Source organism: Labrus mixtus, chromosome 9 (assembly GCF_963584025.1).
Source record: "Labrus mixtus chromosome 9, fLabMix1.1, whole genome shotgun sequence".
NCBI lineage: Eukaryota > Metazoa > Chordata > Actinopteri > Labriformes > Labridae > Labrus > Labrus mixtus.
The window spans coordinates 29177036-29195471 of NC_083620.1; the positions used below are offsets into that span (position 1 = coordinate 29177036).

An 18436-nucleotide genomic window follows, 5' to 3' on the forward strand; every position below is an offset into this window, starting at 1 on the left:
GTTTTCAGCCCAGAGGAAGAAGACATCAGTCGCCAGTCTGGATCCGGAGGGACTGAACGTAGAAGTCGGGGATCAGGTTCTGGTGGCCGGACAGAAAAACGGTATCGTCCGCTTCTACGGGAAGACAAACTTTGCTCCAGGTCCGTCTGCTTTTTAAAAAAGCTGAACTCTAAAAGCTGCACACTTTGTTTTTAGCAATGCTTGAGAAGATAAAGATTAGTTTGAAATGCATCACAGGATACACCTTTTCAAAATAAAAGTACAATATCGATCTAAAGCTGCAGACATTCTAATATTCTTCCATCCGCTCTGGTATTTTTAATTTTTCATCTAAAGTCAAATCTTTTACCATTCATTCATGCTGATCCGTGTCGACCTCTCGTGTCCCTGCAGGTTACTGGTTCGGCATCGAGTTGGACCAGCCGACAGGAAAACACGACGGCTCGGTGTTCGGAGTCCGCTACTTCAGCTGCCTGCCCAAATATGGAGTGTTTGCTCCGCCCTCCCGTGTGCAGAGGTGAGAGCGTGTCCCAGTGTGATATTGAAACCAGTAGAAGCTTGGTGCTGGCTTGTGATCATTTATAAACCAGGGTAAACAACATCAGATATCCTGACGTCGATGAACTCTTGTTATCGTTGTTGTTTTGTCAGAATCGGAGGCCCTAAAGAAGGCTCGCAGAACGACAAATCCATGATGAAGAAAGTCCACCAAGTCACCAGTGAGTCTCTTTCTGTGTTCTCATGCATCAGTCTGGATTTTAGGATGAGACTGACTCTCACAGCTGTTTTTTTAAAACAACGTTTGTGTCTAATGTTTGTTTGTTTGTTTGTGTTGCAGTGGCACAGCCGAAGCGTAACTTCAACACGATGCGTTCTCCTAAAGACCTGACCTCTGAGAGCTCCATATCCAGGTGAGAACACACAGAGTACAGTCAGACTGCTGACCCCGTTTCCACCAAGCCTTCTGGTCTGGTTCGGTACGGTTTGATGCGGTAAACCTAGCTTACGTTTGAGAGATATAAAATAGATGGAAAACAGTCCCATGTTTCTTACCTGAGCACTCTAGAGGTGACCACTTCAGAGTTGAAAGTTATGAATCATTCATTGGATTTCTGGAGTCTTTAGCCTTGGCCTTAAAAGGGAACGCTCTTTTATAGCTGAGTCGTTTTTGGAGAAACTTGAGTAGATTCCTTCAGTTGGAATCGTCGATAGAGGCGGGGATGGCTGAAACGTAGATATTCACGTCCATTTTAGTACAATAATGGATTACATTTAGTTAGATGTACTTTGAGCCCAAGGGAGTACCGGGGGGGGGGGGGGGGGCAGCAGTAGCTCCATCTGTAAGGACTTGGGTTGGGAACCGGGGTCACCAGTTCTAGAAGTTGGTCTTGTAGCTGCAGAGTTGGCAGGTCCCAGGCCCGAGAGCATCTCTTACATCTCTCCATTAATCCATGTCCACGGGTCCTGTTTGTCCATGTGTGAGTAGCATGTCTCTCAATAAGAGTGTGAACCAGAATCCCCCCTCAGAGTTTAAGTATACAACATTTAAATGACATAGCAGCCTTTAAAGGACGGTTACACTACTGCTGGTTGAAGCAAGCTACTGAAGACCCCAAAATATGCAAAATATGACCCATGATTAGAGTACAAGAGTGACCCTTTGAGGATACTTTTAAAGGTCGATCCCCTGTGTCTCTATGTCTGCAATTATTGGGTTCAGTTACAGTGTTCACCGAGGTTTTGTGAATGAGATATTTGTTTAAAATGTCCGTCACTTCTATGTCCAACTTAAACATCAAAGTAGAGACTCTAAAACAACGTTTCTTTTCTCCTCTTCTTCTTGCTTTTCTTCTTCGTCTTCACCCTTTCTCCACTCACGTTCACCCTCCTCACCTCCTCACCTCCTCGCCTCCTCGTCTCCTCCTCTCTTCCTTCTCCTCTCCAGGTTGCTGTTCTGCTGTTGGTTTCCGTGGATGCTGCGTGCTGAGATGCAGTCCTAACCACGCCCTCCTTCTTCCTCCTCTGACTCCGCCACCGGATCGATCTCCCTTGCTCCTCTTTCTCTTCATCTTTTTACTTTTTGCTCTCTCCTCTCTCTCTTATTCTCTTCAGACTCTCGCTGTCGTCGGTCCAACTTCTCGTAGTGAAACCCCCGGCCCTCTCCTCTCTTACTCTCAGCCCTCTAATTTAGCCGTTCTATAGCAAAATCTATAGTGCCTTGTATCTGATCAAACATCCTGCATTCCTTTAAAGAAACTGAGAGTCCAGCTCTGCAGAAGCAATTCCCCCCAAAATACTCTATGAACGTCTTGTCACTTTTTATCAACAACTTCTGATCTCGTCGTCAAAGCCTGGTGTCCGTCCACATTGTGTCTTTATTCAGGGCAGAAAAAGTTTCTGTACAAATAACAAAAAAATCAAAAACATTAGTGTTTACTTTGTTTTAGCTGCTACTTGATTTGAGTCTCGACAAATGAAAGCCAACTTTAGAACATGTCTTAAACCTGCAAAATACTGTTTTAGCTCGAGTCAAATATGGCAAGGATGCAGATTTAAATCCAAGCAAAGATTAGACTCTGACACCAAGAACTTAAACGTCCACCGTCTGAGATCGACGGTTCTCTTTTGTGTTCAGACTCTCTCTGCAAGCTGAAGTCCTGATCCTGTTCATGCAGAAACCACTTTTACACAAGCATGTGGCCTCTTATTTACCCTTAATTCTTGCGTGTTTCAGGATAAGTCCAAACTTGTAAGTTTTCATCCTAAACCAGAACTTTCTGTTACACTTGAGGTTCAGGTCCGAGCTATTCTGGTGTTTTATAAGTCCCTGAAGGAAGAGACTTTTGGAAACATTGTTGACCCTGTTTGGATTAAGAAATTCACCCACTTCCCATAAGGAGTTTCCGGCTCTTGTGCCCGCTAAATCTGTGCAATTGAGTCAGAATGATACCGTCTATGCACAAAACACATGCAAAGGGTTAACTGCGCCTCTAACTGCGCCACCGAACAAAAAGTGTCTCTTTGCTCTGGTGCCTCTTTCTATGTAAATGAGCGTCATTGCAAAAAGCCTCCAATCCGTGAACAACGACGCTAACAGTTGCGCACAGTTAAAGTGCAAATATGACAGTCTGCTGCGAGTTGGTGGTAACTGCGCCGCAGTATTTTATAAGGGACGCCACATGCAACTTCCCAGTAATCATGACAACAATTCTGCCTCTGTGTTAGTGATGTGTCTGTTCTGAACGAGCACCCTTTTAAAGCTGGTTTCCTCTTTTTGTTGTTATTTGATACAAGACAGAATAACGGGATGATCTTTTCTCCACACCGTTCATCCAAAGGCACACCTAGTGCTCGGTGGTATAACGTTAATGTATTATACCAAACATCATGTATATGTTTTTCAGGGAATTATCTGGTTTAGTATAATTACAATTAATAACTTAAGCAAAATGCTTGAATAAATATTAGCCCCAGCACACCGCGGGAACGCCAGACAGCGAGCTCCGGCGTCCCAGAGCCAATCCCCACACCCACAGGTGAAATGAGAAAAACAGGCAGGAGAGTCTGCAGAGAGATGTTAGAAAGAGAACAAGGTCGAGAAGCCGGTTTAGGTTAGAGCTCCATCCCGCCGGTGTGTGGCTACACGCTAGAGGAAGGGTGCGAACGGCTGGTGACGCGAACACAAAATCCTCTGTAGACCAGACCGCCTCATTTCAGAGCGGCCTGAGCAGGTCTACGCAGGCAACGAGGGCTGGGTCCTTCGAAAGGCTGAATTTGGACACAGCTGCTGTTTGGCTATGAAAACTTAGGAGTGTGGACGGAGCCTTTGGGAGACATTTTCTCCACTCAGAGAACCAGGGTTACACATGTAACTTAAAGTCAGGGCTTTGGATCAGATCTCATCCTCAAAGACTTTCTAACTGTAGACTGTGGGTCTTAGAACTTAAATCACCTGCATGCTTTAATCTCCAACAGAAAACAGGGTCAACCAACGTCATGTTCGTATCATAGTGTTCCAGTCAGTCGTATGTTTTATAACCTTCATGTTGGCATCATTGAACTGTTGGGATGTGAGATCACTAAATCGTTCTTCTGGTCTTGTGGGAGACACGAGGACGCTGCTGGGCCGTTTCCTTTACTGCCAACATCTTAAAATCAACAAAAGTTAGACGAAGGTGTACAGCTGTAAGATCAGGTTTGTCTTTGAGTTGGACTGGATATTTCTGTCATAACACTAAAAATAGAGGACGTACTGTAGTCAGGCATTCAGTATTTTGCCAAATAGAAACATTAGTCCATCTAGTTAGAGGTCAAATGTATGATATAAATCTAATGAAGAGCTGTAACCTGTCGTTAACCAAAAGTGCTAACAGACCCAAAACCACGACTTTGTTTGATGCAACTTAAAAAATCTAAAATGTTTAAATCAAAGTGTTTTCAGCCCCGTTGAGTTTCATGTGAATCTTTCTGTGTTGATGATAATCATTTGTACATATCCGTCCTCCCTTCATCGAACTCTTCATACGGGAAGTTAAACTCTTGCTGAGCTCGACAGAGAGGTCATGATTTGTAAAAGTTTCCCTCTCTTTCTCTCTCCTCCTCTCTCGTCCCCTCTTTCTCCATTTAAAAATACATTTTTGTGAATGTGAGCACCTGCAAAAAAGACTAACAAAAACAAGTTGATCTAAACTTACGTGTGTGCTTAATGTTAAAAAAAATCTCTCTCTTGAAGTATAACTGCAAGCAGCAATATGTAAACAGTGTACCTATCTCTGTGTGGAAATGGTTCCTGTGTTAATGTCTCTTTACACTCTGTAAGCACACCGATACACAGAGATGAACACGCTCACACTCCGACGGCCGAGGCTGCCGGGGACCAGACGCACAAAACTCAACAGAACGACCGAATCAGCAAAATAAATCAATCTGTGAAGTCGAAAATCAAAGGACTTTTGATTTACTAAGATCTGATAAATAGAAAGGAAGAATGTGCAACTTTTTGATCCAGTAGATGTCGCCCCCTTGAGCACCAGCATGAAACCAAAACAAACTGCTGTTAGGCCACACCTCCTCCATCCTGAAGCCTTCGCTCTCCTCCAGAGACACACCTCCAACCCCTCTCCACTCGCGATCCCACTGAGGAGTTTAGCGCAAGCGGCAAACAAAATTGCCCTCAGCTCGAGCTGCAACTGCCTGTGTCTTGCATTGTTGTGTTAGCATGCTAATGTTAGCGCTCTTTAGTTAGTTCGTAGCTTCACATTGCATATAAATTGAAAAACCTGACTTTTTTTAATCCACCTGCTCTGAAACCAGTCAGTCAGAAAAAAAACTGTCTGGTCGTTTTGGGTAAAACCAACAAACTGAACAATTTTCTGAGATTCTTCTCTCAGTCGGTCTTCGTGCTCTGCAGCCTCGGCCAAAGGAAACACTTTGTGGTTGCTCCTGCACTCTGCTGTTGATAAATGTTCTTACTGTGGCCGTGGATTCAGCTTCAACTTCTTACTAATGATAACTTCAGCGCTTACTAACATCGGGTGTTCAGTTTTGCTCAACCAGGCCGTTATCTGACCAAAGCTTTCCATTCTCTCTAAGCTGCGCTGAATGTCCCAGCGACTAGCACTTCTCTAAACTCCCAACCTTTCTCATGAGTTGTATGTGGGGTCCTGATATGTGTAACTAGCATGAGTTTTGAACCCAAAAACTCTATGAGAACAACAAAAGAGAGATTTGTAGAGAAGCGATGGCCAGTTGATGCTTCCAAGCTTTCCTTAAATTGACTGGAAGGGATAACTGGAAATTTCTGCAGGTATATTTTCCTTGAGAAAATAACCTTTCCTAGACTGAAGTTTGCAATACCCCCAATTTTATTGTTGGAGGATTCCACCATGGTTTCCACCTGTGCTCGTTGACAGGAAGAAGCATTCTTCTTAATGCTCTGATTATTTGAGAAAACTTAAAACGCTTTATGACAACTGATAACAAAGCAAGAAAACCACACTTATCTTTCTGAATCCTGACTTGGACTCCCCCTCAGCCTCTTATATAAACCGCTAGATTATCGAAACTGTCTTTGAAACGTTCTGTAAACCGATTTCTTGAAATCCTGTTAAAGCGATATGCAGACGACTCAAAGCTTTACTTTCCCAAAGTCATACTTGTAGATTCTTTCTCTAGCCGTCCCCTTTTCCAAACCTGAACCACACCGTTCCTCTAGATGATGTAGTTAACCTCTGTTTATAATTTCACACACCGACTAAAGCTCAACCCCCTCCCCCGCAGAGTCGGGATCCTCCGCCTCCTTCATGCTATAAAGGAACATAGATGTCAGTGGAGCACAGTGACGGTGAGGTTTGTCTTTGTACAGTAAACGTACAGTACAGTCAATATGTCCCCGTTGGTTTGAACATGCTGTTCTTTCTGCAGTGTAAATGTGGAGCTTGCTCTGGTTCGGCCACTAAGTGTCAGTAGTGAGTCACTGGTTAATCTTCTTACCACAGACAACGTGTCACATGAGCTTTTATTCTGTTTGCTTCATTTTAAGGACGACACTGGTGCTGCATGTTTTAGCTTTTCAACTGAAGTTTCATCGGTTGTTTTTATGGGTTTATTATGTGTAGCAGCCTTTGGTTTGTTTTATTTCTCAGGATATCTGCAAAACAAAGTAACGCTCAAACTTTTTGAATCTCTGACAAAATTTCAACACAATCGATTTCAGGATTTGTCAAATTACTCCCCAAACAATGGCACCAACCCAGACAAGCAATCTTAAAGGGTTGCAGTTTGGTTGAGTTTGGACTCAACAACCTTTTGGTTTATTGAAAAAAAAAGATTGTGGGTTGACTTCAAAGACTTACTCTGCTTAGGAAATTGGTCTTAGTCTTGTGACCACTATTTTACGGTCTCGAAATCAAAAGTATTTTTACTCGTTCTTGTCTCGGTCTCAAACTGGGCGGACTCTAGATTTGAAATCAAGACCACCACTGATTGGCTATTTTAACGTATTTACTGCAATATAGTCAGCAGCGTCTTTCTCATGAAACATTAAAACATTCAGAATCACCAGTTTTGTCCTTTAAATTCTCAATAATCGATCATCGTTCATGTCCAAGAATAAAATGTCGATCTCCTTCTCATAGAAACTAACTCAGCACTGGTTGTTTTCAATACGTCTCAAGAATGGATGGTACATAGCCTATATTTTGATAACTTCACTAAGTGTACTTTTTGTTTTCTGGTTTTTGTAAGCGTGTGTGTTATTTTCTGTGCTCGGTCACAGTCCATGTGTGTGAGTAACTCCTGTTTGAAAAGTGTGTGAAGCTGACGGATGTTAAAGGGGAAACAGGGGAGAAGGAGCACCGTCCTCACCCTGACAGTAACTCACTGCATGCTCTCTCTCTCTTTCTCTCTCTCTCTCTGTAACTTTCTCTCAGAATTTCTTTAGTTTTTTTCAATAAGTGTAACTTCTTCTCATCAGCATGGAAATGCTTCTAATAATAACAGTGACGACTCTATGACTCTATGAATATAATAAAGAATTTGATGTTGTTTTTCTAACCCATCTGTCTGTTGTTTTTACTCTCAGAACCAAAAAAAAATCTTTTTTTAAATTTGAGGATTTTTAAATGAAGAGTGAAGACTGAGAAACGTCCACTTGTATTGGAGTCATATTAGACCAGGAGTACATAGTTATATCACTGTGTACTTTGGGGGCGGCTTTGGCTCAGCGTTAGTCAGTTATCTCTCAAGCGGAAGGTCAGGGGTTCGATCCCCAGCTTCTTTGTTCACTACTGCAACACTTTAAGAATCATGCTTTTTGACACATAATCTGTGGATTTCATCAACAGTAGGCTGCGTCTCATCATCAGAATCTGAAGACACTGTGTGCAAGCTTTGAGATAAAACCCAGAATGTGTGTAACACTGACACCTTGTGGGCAACTTACAGACTACAACTCCTGCAGGACCCCTGAACTAAAGTTTGTATTATTCAATCTCCAAAGAGAGGGAGGAGATTTAACTGATTAGTTTAAATATGTTCAACCTTCTTCTTCTTTCAGGTTTACTTCAAAGAACACAATCACCAGTGTGAGGTAGAGACGATGTTTCATTTAAAACCAAACATCACAGGACACATTTCATAGCATGATAATTATTTCTTAAAGAAACCACCCAAGCGTACAAATGGTGTCAGTGTTTCCATTTTCCTTTTATTCAAAGATTTCAATAAATTACATAAAAATACAAAATAATTTAAAACTAGAAAACCAGAAGTAATTCAGTTGTGACTGAAACGCAGCAAGCAATGCCCCTTAATCATAATTTAAAGTCCCCAGAGTTTGTAGCTTGACTTTCCAAGCAGTTCCTGAATGCACCAGCAGCTGCAGCGAGCAGATGTTTGTATCCACTCTGCTGAAGTGCCGAGAGCAGGAGGCCGATGTTCGACCTCTGAAGGCGAGAGCAGCTGCTCAGGTGAGCAGCAGGTGGACAGTCGCTCGGTCGGGCTCAGAGGAAGGAGCTGAAGAGTTTGGTCTCTGCTCCGGTTCTGGATGGAGGGGAGGGGGATTTGACCTTGGACCCGTTGCGCTGCCTCTTCCTGCGGGCTCGGCGGTTCTTAAACCAAACCTGAAAACACACAAAGAGAGAGGAGAGGTTTAACTGCACGTTCTCTGAACAAGTATTTACAGAATGGAAAACCATGAAGAATCAGATCTGTGGGAGAGGAATCTGCTCATCAGTTACAAACATTTAAAATTAAATATTAAACTTTCGTTCAGAGGTGAAGAGTGCAAAACATCTGCATGCTGTATTTAAGACCTGAACAGACTGAGACCACGGACTTAAAGGAAACTTTGAGGAAATAAATCCAGCAAAAAAAGGCATCATGTATTTAAAAATCTTAATCATTTCTTAACCAATAGAGTCGCCCCCTGCTGGCCATTAGAACAAATTAATGTTTAAGTGGCTTAAAGCTAAGATTGGCTTTGCAACAACCAACAGGAAACATCAGCTTCATTTTGTTTGATTATTTGTGTGATGATGACGTCATTTTTCCCACCGCTGGATGCAGCTCATTGCTCTATTTTTGGCTGAACACATCTAAAAGAGTCACTTTACATTATTAGTCCCACTAATAAACTTCCCCTGAGTTTATTGAGCTTTTTTTAGCATAATTTTTCTTATATCAGTGCGTAAAAGTAAATAAATCACCTTTTACGCAATTTGGAGAGCTTTTACGCACAAGCCATGATCCCCTTATCTAAGCCTTCTCAAAACTGAAATGAACTTCATGCTGAGTCATCGTCTAATGGCACACTCACCCTGACTGTCTCCTCGCTCAGCCCGGTGCGTCCAGCCACCTCGGCGCGCGCCTCCACCGACGGATAGTCCGTGAGCACGAAGAGAGCCTCGAGCTGCTTCGTCTGACCGTCCGTGAACACCGTCCTCATCCGGGACTTCTGACGCGGCTGCTGCGGCTGTGTCTGAGCGGATACAGCGGCCTGTTGGTAACCATGGTAACCCGCTAACTGTTGAGTGTCTGGGGTAAAATGAAAAATAGTGATGAAACACAACATCCACAGAAACGTAGAAAATGCGCAAAAGTTAGAATAATGTTTTTATTCGAGTTAATGCTGAACTTTGAGTTGTTTTCCTGATGTGTCTGATTTAATTCGTTCAGATTAAGTTGCTAAAAGTCTACACTAACATGTGTTAGTTTAAAACTGTACATACCTGCAGGGTGCTGGCGGCTGAAGTGCAGGTAAACTCCGGAGTTTGGATACAAGCTGGTGTAGTCTGCGTGATGGAAACCGGCTCCATACGGGTAAAACGCGTCCCCAAAGCTCACCCCTCGGTACTGCAAACAGCCCGGCACCGGCACAGGAGGCCTGAAGTTCTCGGTGTAATCCAGACTGAATCCCCCGGGGTTCCCCTGGAGGTAACCGTCCGGTGAGCAGTCCTTCCCCGGCGGCTTGAGTCCGAGCTGCGGGGAGAGGATGCGCTCGATGCTGAAGTCCGTCACTGTTCTTCCGTCCATGCTGAGAGTCAGTGGAGAGGTTAGAGGCCTGTGAGGTCTGAGGAGGCTCCACAGTTCTGTTTTAAAGTGACCCAGGAGTCTTGAAGGGTCCATCAAACACCTGACTGATCGTTCAGATGCTAATGAGCGCGTTAACTTCAGAAGGGACCCGGACTTTGATTTGACCTCTGAACTCTTTGATCGTTTGATGTGATGATGGCTGAACATGGAAACTGTTCATTCTTTAATGGGAGTGTTATTGAACTGTTCACTTTCTTCAAACGTCATCATGAGGATGAGAGAGCAGTATGATCTGTGAAGCATTTGTTGACTCTCAGAGATTCTTCTAATGAGGTCTTATTCTTTTTACTTTGTTCTAATGTTTTAATCAAACTAACCTCTTTCACATCATGAAGATGTTTTTTACTCTTTGTTTTGGTATCACAATCAGAGTTTATTTAGCAGGAATCTTTGTATTTAGGTTCATAATAATAAAAAATAAAAACTACAAAACACTTCAACAAGATGTAAAGTACTTCCTCTGTTAGTCAGCATCAAATAAAATAAATGATAGAAAGATAAATTAGATATCCAACATCATCCTTCAAAGACCATGAGTGAATATCAAAGACATCTGATGGATCATAGAGAGGTGTGATGGGTGAAGCACAAATATAAACCAGTTTAAAAAACTTTACAATAACATGTTTTATCTTTGTCAGGTATATGAAAGAGGAGAAGCTGTGTTTGGGGGTCTTCCTATGAATTCTGTAACACTGGAATTAGGAATGTAAACACACTGGGATTGTTATTTATGGATTTATTTATTTATCTTAGGTGGCAAACAACCCGGGGATTCTTGTTTGTATATTAGCTGTAAATAAATATGAGCATTTGTTGGAATAACATATTAAATAATAAAGACTTTTATTTACAGTTTACTGATCGTGCAAAACTGACATGAAGTGTTCAGATGTTGAGCTGTGAAGCCTCCTCTCAAACATCCAAGCAGCACAGGAAACATGTCTTTGTATTTCTTTATAATAATAATAATACATTTAATTTGTAACATACTTGCAAAAAAAATCTCAAAGTGCTACAGAAAAAAATAAAATAGAAATAAAAAACAAATTTCATCAACTAAGCAACTAACGAAACTAAAAGCACAAGCAGAAGGCTTTGTTAAAAAGGTTTTTAGAGCCCTTTTAAAAGCGTCAGCAGACTGTGGAGCCCTCAGCTGCTCGGGGAGAACGTTCCACAGACTGGGAGCAGAGGAGCAGAATGATGATTGGTCATGCATGCGTCTTCTCAGTGTCTTAAATCTTTGCAAACTGTTCTTCACGGTGCGTTGAGGTTCATAACTGATCTGAAGGCTCTGACTCGTCACTGTACTCGGTATGATCAAGTCTGCTGCCCTGCATTGTCTAAGTGTAGACAGAGTTATCAGCATGTCCTTCTTTATGAGGAGTTATTTAATCTGCCTCCGTCTTGTGTTATTGTATTCATGTGAAAAAGTTCTGGACTCTCAGTCTTCACTCTGTTTTCTGTTCCCAACAGACGGGATGTGGTTCCCACACTGTAAACACAGAACTGTTTCACTTTGAAGCTGAATGAACAAAAGAGGAGATTTAACTCAACAAAATCCTAAAAGTCAAGCTGGAAGTTTTGTCTTGTTTTATCTATCTGTACAAAGAATCAACATTAGAGCCTCTCAGTGTTTTTCAAGTCAACTTTTAAAGCGATCACATATTGTGAGCAGTCTGGGACAAATAGACGTGCAGTTATTGGGCTCTGCCACCAGGTGGAGCTCTACACCAGAGACCAGACCCTCTCTGTGCTTCCTCCCCTCCTTTCCCTCCATCATCACCTCCCTCACTTGACTGTTTTTACCTCCTGATCCTCCCTGCTCTCTCTCCATGTTTCTTCTCTCTTCTCTGCATTTTCATCAGATCTTTTTTTTTAAACTTATTTATTGCCTTGCAGTGTCTTCCTGCAGAGAGAATCCTTGTCATGTCCTTATTTATGAGGCACAAACTGAACACATCAAAGAAGTGAATGAAAAGAGTCGATGAGCTGTTTCTCACGTTTGAATGATTTTAATACAAACAGCAGCTTCAGTCCTTCAAACCTGCAGAGATCAACACGAGAGACATCCTCATCAAAATGAATCTTTACGTTGAAGAGAAGTTCTCTGAGCTGTTAAAGCATCAAGTGTTTAAGTACGAGGAATGTTTCTGATGTTCACACTGGAGGAGGAAGAACTCTGTTGCTTCTGAGTTTGGTAAAACCTGCACAATGTCTGAGGTCATTCTTTACATCTCGTCTGCTGTTCTTTGTTTGAATTTGATTTAAAACTACATTAAATATTTGTTGTGTCAGCACGGACACAAGGTCAGATCTGGAGTCAGTTTCTCTCTGCTGCCGTTTCCTGTGATGTTCTGATGTTAGCTCAAACCTGACGTCTGAGGAGAGATCAATCAGAGATCCATAACAGATCAATCAGAGATCCATAACAGATCAATCAGAGTCCTCTCTCTGTGATCTGATCCATGAGCGATCAAAGAGGAAAACGTTTAACATGAAGACGTTCACACGTTTAACATGAAACAGACGGGAACATTCAAAAGTACAATTAAACCATCGGCCTCAAAGAGAAGGACGCATTCATGTTAACATGTTAAGGATGTGACAGCCACAAAACCAAACCCATGTTGAAGTCTTATAAGAGTCAGTCTTATATCCAGACTTTACAACTAACAAACGTTTAAAGAAATAAAGTGAGAGTTAAAACCAAGCAGCAACCTCCAGTGTTGAAAAAAGCTGATGCTGAAGTGTAACATCCTGCTGTTCCTTGAGTGTCCACTAGAGGCTGGCTGCAGAAGCACAGGAAGTCACATACACACCCATTCTAAAAAGCCTGTTTTTACAGCAGAGATTAACATGTTTACAGCCTGGTTCAAAAAACCAAATAGGTGTGATTAGCTCATGTCTCGATGGACACACACTGTACGGGGGGTGAATGTTTTGATGACTCATCAGTTTTGATTTGATGAAGGATAAGAGTTATTCACAATAAGGCGTGTAGCTGACCTGATTGACAGGTGGGCGCGGTGTAACGGTTTGTCAGGAGGTTTAAAACCCGCCTCAGCTCCAGCTCTCAGCCTGTCGTTAGGTTGACTGAAAGTTAGACTGAGACAGCATTTCCAGCATGGAGACCGCCATCGATGGGACTCCAGCGCCCCCTGCAGGGACAGACGGGGGACGTCACTCAGGCTTCAAAACATTCATATTTACAGTCTGTGAGTGAAAACAAGTGAAAGAGAGTTGTAACCGCTCGCCCATTGGCACCCTTTCTCGTTGTGTTATTACTGACATGATGCACATTGACTGCTCAGGTCTGAGTGGTTTGTCCTGTCTTGTCAGATTGTGGACATTCAAAGATTGAATTTTGAATATTTGCAGGATTATGTTCATGTGTTAGGGTTAGAGTGTTTCTCATCAGGTGTTTGTGTCGTCTGATGTTTCTGACACTCTCAGTTCCTCTCTCGCTGTTTTTTTACTCCCAGAGCATGAATCAGCAAAATGTCATGAAGCTACACACTGCTCTGTGAGCCTGACTCCAGAAGTCCCTCCCTCCTTCTCTCCCTCCCTCCTTATCTCTCTCCCTCTCTCTCACTCTCTCTCTCCCTCTCTCTCTCCCTCTCTCTCTCTCCCCCTCTCTCTCTCCCTCTCTCTCTCTCACTCTCTCCCTCTCTCTCACTCTCTCTCTCTCTTTCTCCCTCCTCTCTCTCTCTCCCTCTCTCTCTCTCTCTCTCTCTCTCTCCTTCTCCCTCCTTCTCTCTCCCTCTCTCTCTCTCTCTCTCTCTCTCTCTCTCTCCCTCTCTCTCTCTCTCTGCACTGTAGTGAACTCAGAGGACTTTTTGGCCGGGTGTCAGTTCATCTCTCCGTCCATGTGCAGGGTTTCAGTACTCCTGTACAGTGTGCCTCCTCTTGGCAGGGTTTCAGTGCTGTGTCTGCTCTGCACTGTGTTTCACACATTTCACCAGCCTGTTGGCTCCGAGTCAGCATCCTTCAGGTTTTACTGGCCGTGCTTCAGAACCACTGAGTCACTCTGTTGGCTCGTTTCAGCGTGTTGTGGTGTATCTTTGGACTCAGCTTCAACAGTTCAGAGAGGAAAGTTATGATGCTATTTTTAAACATGTTAAATATAAATATTTGAAATGTTTTGTGGTACAATAGGTTGAAAAAGTTTTAGAGTTGCTGTGATGACCATGCCACCGGGCCACTGGGAGTCTTTGGCTTGCAGCACCTGGTCCTGGTGCACTCTGTCTACAAAGATCTGCTGGTTTCCCTCATTCACTCTCTGACTCTCTGACTCTGACTCTTTGACTCTCTGACTCTCTGACTCTCTGACTCTGACTCTCTGACTCTCTGACTCTCTGACTCTCTGACTCTGGCTCTCTGACTCTCTGACTCTCTGACTCTTTGACTCTCTGACTCTCTGACTCTCTGACTCTCTGACTCTGACTCTTTGACTCTCTGACTCTCTGACTCTCTGACTCTCTGACTCTGACTCTTTGACTCTCTGACTCTCTGACTCTCTGACTCTCTGACTCTGACTTTCTGACTCTCTGACTCTGACTCTCTGACTCTCTGGCTCTGACTCTGACTCTCTGACTCTCTGACTCTGACTCTCTGACTCTCTGACTCTGACTCTCTGACTCTCTGACTCTCTGACTCTGACTCTCTGACTCTGGCTCTCTGACTCTCTGGCTCTCTGACTCTGACTCTCTGACTCTGACTCTCTGACTCTGACTCTCTGACTCTCTGACTCTGACTTTCTGACTCTCTGACTCTCTGACTCTCTGACTCTGACTCTCTGACTCTGGCTCTCTGACTCTCTGGCTCTCTGACTCTCTGACTCTCTGACTCTCTGACTCTCTGACTCTGGCTCTCTGACTCTCTGGCTCTCTGACTCTCTGACTCTCTGACTCTCTGACTCTGACTCTCTGACTCTCTGACTCTCTGACTCTCTGACTCTGACTTTCTGACTCTCTGACTCTGACTCTCTGACTCTGACTCTTTGACTCTCTGACTCTCTGACTCTCTGACTCTCTGACTCTGACTTTCTGACTCTCTGACTCTGGCTCTCTGACTCTCTGGCTCTCTGACTCTGACTCTCTGACTCTCTGACTCTGACTCTCTGACTCTCTGACTCTGACTCTCTGACTCTCTGACTCTCTGACTCTGACTCTCTGACTCTGGCTCTCTGACTCTCTGGCTCTCTGACTCTGACTCTCTGACTCTCTGACTCTGACTCTCTGACTCTCTGACTCTGACTCTCTGACTCTCTGACTCTCTGACTCTCTGACTCTGACTCTCTGACTCTGGCTCTCTGACTCTCTGGCTCTCTGACTCTCTGACTCTCTGACTCTCTGACTCTCTGACTCTGGCTCTCTGACTCTCTGGCTCTCTGACTCTCTGACTCTCTGACTCTCTGACTCTGACTCTCTGACTCTCTGACTCTGACTTTCTGACTCTCTGACTCTGACTCTCTGACTCTGACTCTCTGACTCTCTGGCTCTCTGACTCTCTGACTCTCTGACTCTCTGACTCTGACTCTCTGACTCTGACTCTCTGACTCTCTGACTCTCTGACTCTCTGACTCTGACTCTCTGACTCTCTGACTCTGACTCTCTGGCTCTCTGACTCTCTGACTCTCTGACTCTGACTCTCTGACTCTGACTCTCTGACTCTCTGACTCTGACTCTCTGGCTCTCTGACTCTCTGACTCTCTGATTCTCTGACTCTCTGACTCTCTGACTCTGACTCTCTGACTCTCTGACTCTGACTCTCTGGCTCTCTGACTCTCTGACTCTGACTCTCTGACTCTCTGACTCTCTGACTCTCTGACTCTGACTCTCTGACTCTGACTCTCTGGCTCTCTGACTCTCTGACTCTCTGATTCTCTGAAATTCAGACTCTAAAGATCCCTGTGTGTGTGGCTCTGTGGCGCAATGGACAGCGCATTGGACTTCTAGTAACACTCAGGTGAAGTGATTCAAAGGTTGTGGGTTCGAGTCCCACCAGAGTCAACCTTTATAATGAAGCAATAGCAGAAAGTCTAAATGGTCTGCTACTCAAACCATCTAACTTCTAACTCTGTTTTCATTTGGAAGAACACTCAAGGCTGAATAAAACCTCCTCCAGTAAGAGGCAGAGGTACTCCTAACTTGATGAGAGTGCAGTTCAATACCCTGGAAAGTGGAAAACTGAGATACCATGTGACAGTGTGCTAGCTTAGCTAAAAGGCTGCTAACTAGCTAACAGGCTATTTCCTTTGATGATTGTAAAGTGAGTCTGTTTGATTTTAAAGAACTTGTTCTCTAGTTTTAACACAATGTGAATCTGAGTGATCTGCTAAAATATGGTGATACTTCATATCCAGTCTTTATCAGTTTGTTAAAACGGATTAAATTAGTCGCTCCCCCATGGCTTCAGGTAGCTTCTATCAGGTTTCTATCCGTCCGTAAAGACATGCACTTCCCTGAGTAGGACACTAGGAGGCAGCATGCATTTATTACCAGATCTACGGACATCGCTCACAAACGTAAGTGGAAACGAGGCGTAAAGATGCAGCGCTGTATTTCTGTCTTAATCATTTTATGTCCAGGTTCATTTCACTGTGAATGAACGACCAACAGAATGTGACACCTTAGGCTTTATGCTTGTGTTAGTTTATTTATTATAAAGGTCAACTCTGGTGGGACTTGAACCCACAACATTTGAATCACTTCTCTTGAGCTGTACTAGAAGTCCAATGCGCTGTCCTTTGCACCACAGAGCCACACACACAGTTATAAAATCAGACAAAGTAGCTCCAAAAAGTCACCTTTGAAATGATGAAAAAAATATGTTTTGGACTTTGTGCTACACGGTGGTGCAGTGGTAAGCGCTGTTGACTCACAGTGAGGAGGTTCCTGGTTTGAATCCCTGTCTGACAGGAGCCTCTCTGTGTGGAGTCTGCATGTTTTCCCCATGCATGTGTGGGTTCTCTCTGTCTTCCTCCCACAGTCCAGAGACATGCTCGTTAGGTTAACTGCTGACTCTAAATTACCCGTAGGTGTGAATGTGAGTGTGGGAAACAGTCCAGGGTGTAACTCTGCCTCTTGCAGCTGGGATTGGCTCCAGCCCCTCCATGACCCTGAACAAGAAAAGCGGTAAAGAAAATGGATGGATGGATTTTGAAAGTTTGCATCAACCAACATTTTACTGTCTGTCTTATGGAAAGCTTGTTTCATTGAACCTTCTGAGAAGGAGCCTCCTTCAGACTTTTGTAGCAGCAGGTCACCTATAGAGCTCGACTCTGGCAGGACTTGAACCCACAGCCTTTGAATCACTCCTCCTGATCTATACTAGAAGTCCAATGCACTGTCTATTGCGCCACAGAGCCACACATTGTGGTGGTTTCAACCCAACTGACTTTACTTAAATGTCAACAAAACGGCAAAAAGAAAACGCTACTATATAACTAAAAGCTTCGTTTGTACAAATATCAAACATCAAATATATATATATATATATATAAGTTGGCATCTGTCACTGCTGTATGTGACAGTCTTTTCTCATTAGTTCCTGAAGATCACAGTGATATTTTAATCTCCGTTTCTTACTGACGGGTGAGGCATACAGCGCGGAGGGGGACTCCATTGGCTCATCAACAGAGTTGGAAATCAGTCGGTCTGAGAAGGAGTCTCTGTTCAGAGTTCAATAATACCATTGCTTTGTTAAAGGTCGACTCTGGTGGGACTCGAACCCACAACCTTTGAATCACTTCTCCTGAGCTGTACTAGAAGTCCAATGCGCTGTCCATTGCGCTACAGAGCCACACATTGATTAGAATCCCTAATATAGATCTCAACCCAAACATCACCTGTTCTCCTGAAGGATCGATACCTCTCTGTTTCATTATCTTAGAACCCAATAACATAAGAGTTTGTTTAACCCCTGTGAAGAGTCTCATTTAAAGATTCTAAAGCTTGTGTGTTTAAGGACGCAAACTAACTCATGTCAGATCAACGGAGAGGAGGGTATTGTTGTAAGACCACAATAACCGAGACCAAGACATACCGAGACCTAGTCAAGACCAAGACCAAGGCAGGGCGGTACTGAGACAAGACCAAGACCAAAAGTATCTCTGAAAAATCATCATCTTGTGTTTAGGGGGCGTGTCACTCACTTAGACCGTAACACCGGGAAGGTTGCAGCCATAACCGTGAGATAAAGATAAGTTATTTCTTCTTTTAAAGAGAGGAGTTTTCCTTCTAATCACAGTAATGACGTGGATAAATAGCCGATCGGTGGTGGTCTGATTGACCAGTGAATCAAGACTGAGACAAGACCGAGACCTTCATAATGTGGACTC

At 43.5% G+C, this 18436-nt stretch overlaps 2 protein-coding genes and 2 non-coding genes across 5 annotated transcripts in view; 2 read left to right on the forward strand and 2 right to left on the reverse strand.

Annotated features, from left to right (window-relative positions):
- clip3 (CAP-GLY domain containing linker protein 3) overlaps positions 1-7554 on the forward strand; it is a 32883-nt gene extending 25329 nt beyond the window's left edge. For both annotated transcript variants that reach the window (XM_061047274.1, XM_061047275.1), the window contains 6 exons: positions 9-140; positions 394-517; positions 652-719; positions 839-911; positions 1946-3354; positions 3494-7554. In XM_061047274.1, coding sequence (XP_060903257.1) covers positions 9-140; positions 394-517; positions 652-719; positions 839-911; positions 1946-2000 — 452 coding nt within the window. In that variant the 3' untranslated portion in view covers positions 2001-3354; positions 3494-7554. The remainder of the gene's footprint in view (positions 1-8; positions 141-393; positions 518-651; positions 720-838; positions 912-1945; positions 3355-3493) is intronic.
- A 719-nt stretch (positions 7555-8273) lies between these two features.
- On the reverse strand, positions 8274-10032 carry dharma. The gene is made up of 3 exons (XM_061045792.1): positions 9729-10032; positions 9317-9534; positions 8274-8621 (listed from the first exon to the last, which is right to left on the reverse strand). Exons 1-3 carry the CDS (start codon positions 10030-10032, stop codon positions 8502-8504), a joined length of 642 nt encoding a protein of 213 aa, XP_060901775.1. The 3' UTR covers positions 8274-8501.
- A 5982-nt stretch (positions 10033-16014) lies between these two features.
- On the forward strand, positions 16015-16106 carry trnar-ucu (transfer RNA arginine (anticodon UCU)). The gene is given in 2 exon segments: positions 16015-16051; positions 16071-16106. It is a non-coding gene; the product is annotated as a tRNA-Arg (tRNA).
- Positions 16107-17806: 1700 nt separating this feature from the next.
- On the reverse strand, positions 17807-17898 carry trnar-ucu (transfer RNA arginine (anticodon UCU)). The gene is given in 2 exon segments: positions 17807-17842; positions 17862-17898. It is a non-coding gene; the product is annotated as a tRNA-Arg (tRNA).
- Between the last annotated feature and the right edge of the window lie 538 nt (positions 17899-18436).